This window comes from Bos indicus, chromosome 8 (genome assembly GCF_029378745.1).
Source record: "Bos indicus isolate NIAB-ARS_2022 breed Sahiwal x Tharparkar chromosome 8, NIAB-ARS_B.indTharparkar_mat_pri_1.0, whole genome shotgun sequence".
NCBI classification, from domain to species: Eukaryota; Metazoa; Chordata; class Mammalia; order Artiodactyla; family Bovidae; genus Bos; species Bos indicus.
The window spans coordinates 22793927-22804395 of NC_091767.1; the positions used below are offsets into that span (position 1 = coordinate 22793927).

The 10469-nt window shown below is 42.9% G+C and overlaps 1 protein-coding gene across 1 annotated transcript; it reads left to right on the forward strand.

Moving 5' to 3' along the window:
• The first annotated feature begins 879 nt into the window (after window positions 1-879).
• On the forward strand, window positions 880-1467 carry LOC109562844 (interferon omega-1-like). Its single transcript, XM_019965877.2, has one exon. It carries the CDS (start codon window positions 880-882, stop codon window positions 1465-1467), a length of 588 nt encoding a protein of 195 aa, XP_019821436.2.
• Window positions 1468-10469: the final 9002 nt, after the last annotated feature.

The window sequence follows — 10469 nt, forward strand, 5'->3', positions numbered from 1 at the left end:
AGAGCAGTCAACTGACCAAGGACTTGACCTTCGTTGAACTTCTGTCAGAAGCAGCCATGTCCCAGCCTTTCTGTTCATCATACTGACCTCATCCTTCCCCTCTGCCACAGCCTCGTCCCCAGATTTGCTGCACTGAAGTTTGCTAACTCAGAATATGTCATTGTGTCAGAATACTTCCCTTCTATAATATTCATGACATTGAGACTTACACTTGTTTTCTTTTTGCCCACAAAAAACATCTCAAATTTTACTTTGTAGGAAAAGCTGCAAAGGGAAACAAGAAATCTAAAGTCTTGAAGGTGATAGAGATACAGCCCCTCTGCCTGTCTTTACTTCCCTTTATTGTTCGTATCTCATCATGAATTAGAAGGATTACAGCAGGAGCAGCAGGACAAATCTAGTCCAGTAAGTCAGTAAATGAAAATGCATATATAAAGTTTAAACGAAAAATTGTACTCAAGTAAAAGAAAGAAGGCTGTTTCTCCTAATCTAGTAGCCTGATCCTCAGACCCTGCATTCTCAGAGACGAGACAGAGGGACAGAAATGCCCAGTGAAACTTAGAAACCCATATCAATTCAGACGTAAGACACAGATCTTTCTCATTTGATTGATAAATTTCCATTTAGATGGGTACATTTGAAGCTTTTGGAGATAGATAAAATAAACAGTTTAGATTGATGACATTTTCTTTGACCATATTCAGAATACATAAATGAAAATCAAAAAAGGAAGTAAAAGTGTATAGAAATGATTAGAAAATGAAAATTACCATGTTCCCTATTTAATGGCCTTGCTTAGAAACAATGCCATCAGAGAACCTACCTCAAGGTTCCACCAGACGCCTTCCCAGCCAGCCCAGCAGCAGCCTCATCTTCCCCATGGCCTTTGTGCTCTCTCTACTGATGGCCCTGGTGCTGGTCAGCTATGGCCCGGGAAGATCCCTGGGCTGTGACCTGTCTCAGAACCACGTGCTGGTTGGCAGGCAGAACCTCAGGCTCCTGGGCCAAATGAGGAGACTCTCCCCTCGCTTCTGTCTGCAGGACAGAAAAGACTTCGCTTTCCCCCAGGAGATGGTGGAGGGCGGCCAGCTCCACGAGGCCCAGGCCATCTCTGTGCTCCATGAGATGCTCCAGCAGACCTTCAACCTCTTCCACACAGAGCGCTCCTCTGCTGCCTGGGACACCACTCTCCTGGAGCAGCTCCGCACTGGACTCCATCAGCAGCTGGACAACCTGGATGCCTGCCTGGGCCTGTTGACGGGAAAGGAAGACTCTGCCCTGGGAAGGACGGGCCCCACACTGGCCGTGAAGAGGTACTTCCAGGGCATCCATGTCTACCTGAAAGAGAAGGAATACAGCGACTGTGCCTGGGAAATCATCATAATGGAAATCATGAGATCCTTCTCTTCATCGACCAGCTTGCAAGAAAGGTTAAGAATGATGGATGGAGACCTGAACTCACCTTGACATGACCCTCACTGACTAAGATGCCACATCATCCTTGTATACTCACCTGGGGTCATTTCAGAAGACTCTGAATTCTGCTTTAGCCAGCAAATTTGTTGAATTACTTCAGCCAATACTTTGTCAGTAGTAAATGAATATATGTAAATTATTTTTGTGGCTGCTGGTGCATCAGTCCTGAAGTGTAGACAGCTCTGATGTTATTGTTTGTTTGCTTATTTATTTTGTTATATTTATTCTTTTATTTCCTCATATTTATTTTTCCATATAAAATATATTTGTTTACATTATATTAAAATTTAGCAAATACATTCACGTTTATTTCATTAAATTTGTAATTCATTGTGTTTATTAAATATTATCAAGGTAAACTTCTGGAGTTTTTTGTTATTTTTTGTTTAGTTGCTAAGTAAAGTGTGACTCTTTTGTGACCCCATAGACTATAGCCCACCAGGCTCCTTTGTCCACAGGATTCTCCAGGCAAGATTACACTGCTGCTGCTAAGTCATTTCAGTAGTGTCCAACTCTGTGCGACCCCATAGACGGCAGCCCACCAGGCTCCCCCGTCCCCAGGACTCCCCAGGCAAGAACACTGGAGTGGGTCGCCAGTATGTTGCAATTTCCTTTCCCAGGGGATCTTCCCCAACCAAGGATGGAAGCTGCATTTCAGGCAGATTCTTTACTGTCTGAGCCACTAGGGAAGACCCTTGGTTGAAAAAATGAGAGAAAAAGGGATTTTGTAAACTGAAATTAATTATTTATGGTAGTTACTGGGTCATAGGTTAGTCAAATATGGCATTTGTGCAATGAAGTGAGATAAACTAGGAAGCAGTTTTCAAAACAGTACTGATGATTTTGCTTCCACTGAAGCCAAGAACTTAAACTAAAGTTTTGTTTGGTCATAAAATATCTTAACTTGATATTTAAGACTTATACATTTTCAGTTATTTATAATTACTTATAAATTATAAGAATCCACCTGCAATGTAGGAGATCCCGGTTAGATTACTGAGACAGGAAGATCCCTTGGAGAAGGGACAGGCTACCCACTCCAGTATTCTTGGGCTTCCCTAATGGCTCATCTGGCAAAGAATCTGCCTGCAATATGAGAGACGTGGGTTCGATCCCTGAGTTGGGAAGAGAAGGGAATGCCTATCCACTCTAGAATTCTGGCCTGGAGAATTCCATGAACTGTATGATCCATGAAGTCTCAAAGAGTCAGACATAACTTAATGACCTTCAGTATAAATTCTGAAATATTTTTTAACCAATTAACATTGCAAGAGAAATTAACCATTTATATTAATATTAAATGAAATACTTTTCCCTTTAAGTCTCAGTCTTGTCCCCAAGTCTTCCCACTGGAGGGTCTGAATATCTAATAGATTTCTGTCCAGATTTCAGGTGCCTTTTTCTTTTCCCTGAATCCCTGAAAGAATTAGTCTTTCTCCCCAGAAACAACCCTGAATTTGAAAATACTTCACAACTTGCTCTGATTTCCAGCCATCAATCGCAGCATAAATGGCCCGGTGTAAATAGATCTGGCCGAAATCTCCTCCTAGGAAGGGGAGGGAGGACATGGGGGCAGGTGCAGAAATCTAAGGATCTGAGCAAAGTAGCATTAAAGCTCCCCTGGGCAGTGGGACCCAAAAGGAAGTTTCCTCACTGCTCCCCGGGCCCCTCAGGCTCCCTGGGCTGTGGCGGCGGCGCCTCGCCGGGGTCAAGGCTCTTGCCAACGGGGACTCCTCGGTTCTCCCCTGGATCCTGCGCGACAGTTCGTGGCGCTGGACGTGGAGGCGCGTCCTGTCCATTACTGAGAGTTCAGGTGCACATCCCGGCCGCTGGGGCGCCCCGAAGGGAGCTTGGAGGACTTAGCTTAGTGCAGGACTTGAGCTGTTTCACTGAGACACAGATGAAGTGCTGAATTTCTGAAACTCTGGTCTCCCTGCTGATGGCAACGGGGATGCTCTGCTCCATCCCTAACATTTCACCTGTTAGCATATCTCGTCTTCTATTCTTCCAGTCATTTCCCATATTCATGTAATTTGGTAGCATTAAGTATTTTTAACCTAAATCCACAAGAGCCTTGTCAGCTTGGTGTTTTCTACAGTTGTTCTCATTGTTTAGTCGCTAAGTCTTATTTGACTCTTTGTGACCCCATGGACTGTAGCCTGCCAGGTTTCTCTGTTTGGGATTCCCCAGACAATACTGGAGTATGTTGCCATTTCCTCCTCCAGAGGACTTTCCCAATCCAGGATCTAACACCCCTCTCCTGCATGGACACGTGGATTCTTTAATCCACTGAAAGATTCTTTCCCACCAGGGAAGCCTGTTTCCTACAGAGATTCACTGAAATGTTTGTAATCCAATCTCTTGCAATGGCTATAATTCTCAAGGGCTTTATCTATCATGCATCTCAAGTTTATGGTGATGGTTAATTGAGCAATGTATATAAATCATCTTGGACAGTTAAATATGATTATTTTATAATTATTAGAATCATTAATTTTGTCAATCACATTTAGATTCTCAGAAAGAATTACCAATTGATAATTTCATTTTGCTTATTACATAAAATAATCAGGATACTTTATCAATTGCTCAATTCATCTAGAATTTTGGAGGTAGATGATAAACTAATGAAAATATAAAGTACTGTAACAGCAAGGTATGGAAAACAAAGGCACAACGTGTGTTAGTGAAATAGGAAAATAAGTGATGGTTCAATACGTACAATTTGCACAGTGTTTATGGTATGGATAGGGAGGTGGAGTTTGGAATTTGACATAATAGGTTTTGAAACCTGGACTTCCATTTTCTTAGATTGTTTTTTCAAATAAAGTCTTAGCAGGTGGCTCCTGGAAATGAGAATATTTACAACTCAGGTTCAACTGTGTTGGAAGGATTAAGTGTCCCTTTTAAGGGCTAAGGAATTTGTAGTTGCTGTTAACGTCACTTGTTTAAGATTGAAAGTCTGTGGAATTTGTTTGGCAAGTTCTTGGTAATCATGTTCCCAGTAGCATTGTAACATTTAATTAGTAATCAATTCAGGATGAATGAGCCATAATAAGGGATGACAGCATCAAGGAATGTGTTCAGTTCAGTTCACTTCAGTTGCTAAGTCATGTCCGACTCTTTAAGACCCCATAAATAGCACACCAGGCCTCCCTGTCCATCAGCAACTCCAGGAGTTCACCCAAACTTATGTGCATTGTGTCGGTGCTGCCATCCAGCCATCTCATCCTCTGTCCTCCCCTTCTCCTCCTGCCCCCAATCCCTCCCAGCATCAGAGTCAACCCTTTGATTGAGGTGGCCAAAGTACGGGAGTTTCAGCTTTAGCATCATTCCTTCCAAAGAACACTCAGGGCTGATCTCCTTTAGAATGAACTGGTCGGATCTCCTCGCAGTCCAAGGGACTCTCAAGAGTCTTCTCCAACACTACAGTTCAAAAGCATCAATTCTTCGGTGCTCAGCCTTCTTCACAGTCCAACTCTCACATCCATACATAACCTCTGGAAAAACCATAGCCTTGACTAGACAGACCTTTGTTAGCAAAGTAATGTCTCTGCTTTTAATATGCTATCTAGGTTGGTCATAACTTTCCTTCCAAGGAGTAAGCGTCTTTTAATCTCATGGCTGCAATCACCATTTGCAGTGATTTTAGAGCCCAGAAAAATAAAGTCTGACACTGTTTCCACTGTTTCCCCATCTATTTCCCATGAAGTGGTGGGACCAGATGCCATGATCTTCTTTTTCTGAATGTTGAGCTTTAAGCCACCTTTTTCACTCTCCTCTTTCACTTTCATCAAGAGGCTTTTTAGTTCCTCTTCACTTTCTGCCATAAGGGTGGTGTCATCTGCATATCTGAGGTTATTGATATTTCTCCCGGCAATCTTGATTCCAGCTTGTGCTTCTTCCAGCCCAGCGTTTCTCATGATGTACTCTGCATAGAAGTTAAATAAACAGGGGGACAGTATACAGGCTTGATGTACTCCTTTTCCTATTTGGAACCAGTCTGTTGTTCCATGTCCAGTTGTAACTGTTGCTTCCTGACCTGCATATAGGTTTCTCAAGAGGCAGGTCAGGTGGTCTGATATCCCCATCTCTGTCAGAATTTTCCACAGTTTATTGTGATCCACACAGACAAAGGCTTTGGCATAGTCAATAAAGCAGAAATAGATGTTTTTCTGGAACTCTCTTGCTTTTTCGATGATCTAGCAGATGTTAGCAATTTGATCTCTGGTTCCTCTGCCTTTTCTAAAGCCAGCTTGAACATCTGTAAGTTCACAGTTCACATATTGCTGAAGTCTGGCTTGGAGAATTTTGAGCATTACTTTACTAGAGTGTGAGATGTGTGCAATTGTGTGGTAGTTTGAGCATTCTTTGGCATTGCCTTTTTTTGGGATTGGAATGAAAACTGACCTTTTCCAGTTCTGTGGCCACTGCTGAGTTTTCCAAATTTGCTGACATATTGAGTGCAGCACTTTCACAGCATCATCTTTCAGGATTTGGAATAGCTCAACTGGAATTCCATCACCTCCACTAGCTTTGTTCATAGTGATGCTTTCTAAGGCCCACTTGACTTCACATTCCAGGATGTCTGGCTCTAGGTGAGTGATCACCCCATCATGATTATCTTGGTCATGAAGCTCTTTTTTGTACAATTCTCTGGGTATTCTTGCCACCTCTTATTAATATCTTCTGCTTCTGTTAGGCCCATACCATTTCTGTCCTTTATCGAGCCCATCTTTGCATGAAATGTTTCCTTGGTATCTCTAATTTTCTTGAAGAGATCTCTAGTCTTTCCCCTTCTGTTGTTTTCCTCTATTTCTTTGCATTGATCGCTGAGGAAGGTTTTTTATCTCTTCTTGCTGTTATTTGGAACTCTGCATTCAGGTGCTTGCTGCTACTGCTAAGTCACTTCAGTCGTGTCCGACTCTGTGCGACCCCATAGATGGAAGCCCACCAGGCTTCCCCATCCCTGGGATTCTCCAGGCAAGAACACTGGAATGGGTTGCCATTTCCTCCTCCAATGAATGAAAGTGAAAAGTGAAAGTGAAAGTGAAGTCGTGTCCAACTCTTAGCGACCCCATGGACTGCAGCCTACCAGGCTCCTCCATCCATGGGATTTTCCAGGCAAGAGTACTGGACTGGGGTGCCATTGCCTTCTCCATTCAGATGCTTATATCTTTCCTTTTCTCCTTTGCTTTCACTTCTCTTCTTTTCACAGCTATTTGTAAGGCCTCCCCAGACATCCTTCATCCAAGGTAAGGAGCAGCGGCTGCGCTTTGCTGGAGTAGCCGTGAAGAGATACCCCATGTCCAAGGTAAGAGAAACCCAAGTAAGACAGTAGGTGTTGCAAGGGGGCATCAGAGGGCAGACACACTGAAACTATAATCACAGAAAACTAATCAATCTAATCACACTAGGACCACACAGCCTTGTCTAACTCAGTGAACCTAAGCCATGCCCTGTGGGGCCACCCAAGATGGGTGGGTCATGATGGAGAGGTCTGACAGAATGTGGTCCACTGGAGAAGGAAATGGCAAACCACTTCAGTATTCTTGCCTTGAGAACCCTATGAACAGTATGATAAGGCAAAATGATAGGATACTGAAAGAAGAACTCCCCGGGTCAGTAGGTGCCCAATATGCTACTGGAGATCAGTGGAGAAATAACTCCAGAAAGAATGAAGGGATGGAGCCAAAGCAAACACAATACCCAGTTGTGGATGTGACTGGTGATACAAGCAAAGTCCGATGCTATTAGGAGCAATATTTCATAGGAACCTGGAATGTCAGGACCATTAATCAAGGCAAATTGGAAGTGGCCAAACAGGACCACTTGGGCTCTAGGGCACTCGGGCTTCAGTCGTGAAGGTCCCGGGGTCTAGAGCACAGGCTCAATGGCTGTGGTACACAGGCTTCACAGCCTCTAGACCACATGTAGTCCTATGTGTCACCTGCCTTCGCAGGCAGATTCCTTACCACTGAGCCACCAGGGGAGCTCCTCGGAGGACATTTAAAGTACATTGAGAGCTGTAGAAAGCTTCTTGAGGATTAGGGTCCTAAAACAAGTAAAAAACATTCCTTTATTACTGGTAAAAGTATCATTTTATTAACAAATTATTTTCTAAATAACTTTTCAATGTCAATTCTATACTATTACTTAATGATGTTTAATAAGTTGATCTAGAAATTTAAAAAAAATGATAACTACATAAGGCATTGAAGCTTACTTCACAAGTCAAGCCAGTGTCTCCCTGCTAAGGAGAAAAATCTTCCCTGCTTCTGTCTAGGAAGCACGTATGTCTTTCCCTTTTGTCACAAACAGGCCTCCTCAACATCCACATCCTGAGCAGAAGCTGGAAAACAAGGAGCAGAGGTTCTTCACTGGACTCGACACCAGGATGACCCGTCTGGACTGGAGGTGTGCAATGCAGGTGTCCTCCTTTAGAATGAGAACAGCAGGCTGTGGGAGTTCATTTTCTCAGGAGGACTTGCTGAGGACTACAGGCTGGAGGTCAGCCTCTCTTCTGCTCTAAGGGACTGCTCCACAGATGTCGGGGAGGTCAGGATGCATGTGATTGTGGTGAAGGGGTGACGTGCAGATAAGCTCACATCTTGGGAGAATGTGGCTGAGAATCAGGAGGAACAGATGTCTCTCTGAAGGATTTTAGAGCTTTTCTACCCATGAGAAGGTGCAAAATTGGGTTCATAAATTTCCTCTGGAAATTATCTAACTCTCTGCTGACCTGCTGTGTCAGTTTTCCCAGAGCACAGAGTGCCTCGTTCCTGATCTCCATCCTGAACTCCTATCAGGGTGTGTTGGAGGTCAGGACTGCAGTGAGTAGTGACTTCATTCTGCAGAACCTGCTGAGGAAAGATGTTTTCATTGTCATCCTGAAGGAGCAACGTCAGAGCTCATGTGGCGAGAAACTGTTGGATGCTTTTTCTTTGTACTTAAACTCACAAGAAAGGTCAAGAGTTTAAAATATATAGAAAAGAGGGCTCACTTCTCATAGGGATAATAAAGTTATTTCACTATATTTCATTGAAGAAACCACTCATAAAAGCTTAGACTTCCTTCTGTGCGGCTTGTGTGATTGGACTTCCCCAACCAGGGATCCAGGGACTGAAATCAGGTCACAGCAGTGAAAGTGCTGGATCCTAACCACTAGCCAATGAGCAAACACCTGCTTTTTTTTTTTTTTTTAAAGCTGGCAGAACAATCTATTCCCTTCTAACTACTTAATAGTGATGTCATCTATTTAAATTAAATCTTAGTTCTGCTGACTTCAGACCACACCCTGTAGCCCTACAAAACAATAGATAGTGGCCTTTTGGCATTTGAAATGGATTAAGGGGTGTTTGTCATCTCATTCTCCTCCTCACTTACTTCATTGGTTCCTTAACGTCATGCTGATTTTCACCTTTCCTTTTATTTTTTAATGGGATCCTTCAGACAAATCAAAGCCCCCAAGGTTTGCCCTTGAATCTTTGCTGCTATTGGAATAGTTCATTTGTCCAGATTTATATTGTTTGCCAGTATTATAAGTAAGTGTGACCTAAGAGTTAATGAAAGGATTCAGTTAAAATTGTAAAGAACTTGGAAAGTGGCTAGTCCATTAGTAGCAAGCAATAAAATTCAGTGATTATTTTAATATCATAATTACTATTTCCCTGATTAAGATCAGGGTCTTTTGGAATCATTTAATTCCTCTTTCTTTTAGCTTTTCTCAAAGCATCTTCTCATTGCCTGGGCGGATTTGTTACCTAGGCAAATGCTCAGGAAGGTTGGGCTCCAAGACACTGCCAAAGGGGATTCGTGTTCTAGCAACTGGCAATCTAGTCGTTCACCTCTTGTTAGGTGGTGGGTTTGACTTCTTCCTTCTCTCCTGAAACTAATCCTACATGGATTAATTGAAAGGAAACTGAGATAGCTGATCTTCCAAAGCAAAGGGCAGTCAACTGACCCAGGATTTGGCCTTCCTTGAGCTTCTGTCCGAAGCAGCCATGCCCCAAGCTCCGTGTTGTTCGTACTGGCCTCATGCTTCCCCTCTGCCACAGCCTCGTCCCCAGCTGTGCTGCATGGAATTTGCTAACTCAGAATGAGTCATTCCATCAGGGGAAACCACCTCCCTTCTTTCAGACATTCAGAATATATTAGTTTTCTCTGCCCACAAAACAACTGTGGACTTTTACTTTCCAGGGAAGTGTCAAAGGGAAACAACAACAAGAAAAAAAAACTAAAGTTTGAAATGATAGAGCTACAGCCCTTCTGCCTTTCTTTGCTTTATTGTTCTTACCTCAACGTGAATTAGAACCAGAGCAGAAGCAGCAAGACAAATCCTGACCACCAAGTCACTAAAAGAATGTAGAAACTTTAAGTAAAAAATTACACTGTGGAAAATTCTGAAAGAGATGGGAATACCAGACCACCTGACCTGCCTCTTGAGAAACCTGTATGCAGGTCAGGAAGCAACAGTTAGATCTGGACATGGAACAACAGACTGGTTCCAAAAAGGAAAAGGAGTACATCAAGGCTGTATATTTTCACCCTGCTTATTTAACTTCTATGCAGAGTACATTATGAGAAACGCTAGCCTGGAAGAAGCACAAGCTGGATTCAAGATTGCCGGGACAAATATCAACAACCTCAGATATGCAGATGACACCACCTTTGTGGCAGAAAGTGAAGAGGAACTAAAAAGCCTCTTGATGAAAGTGAAAGAGGAGAGTGAAAAAGTTGGCTTAAAGCTCAACATTCAGAAAACGAAGATCATGGCATCTGGTCCCACCACTTCATGGGAAATAGATGGGGAAACAGTGGAAAAAGTGTCAGACTTTATTTTTTGGGGCTCCAAAATCACTGCAGATGGTGACTGCAGCCATGAGATTAAAAGACGCTTACTCCTTGGAAGGAAAGTTATGACCAACTTAGTAGCATATTAAAAGCAGAGACATTACTTTGCCAACAAAAGTCCATTTAGTCAAGGCTATGGT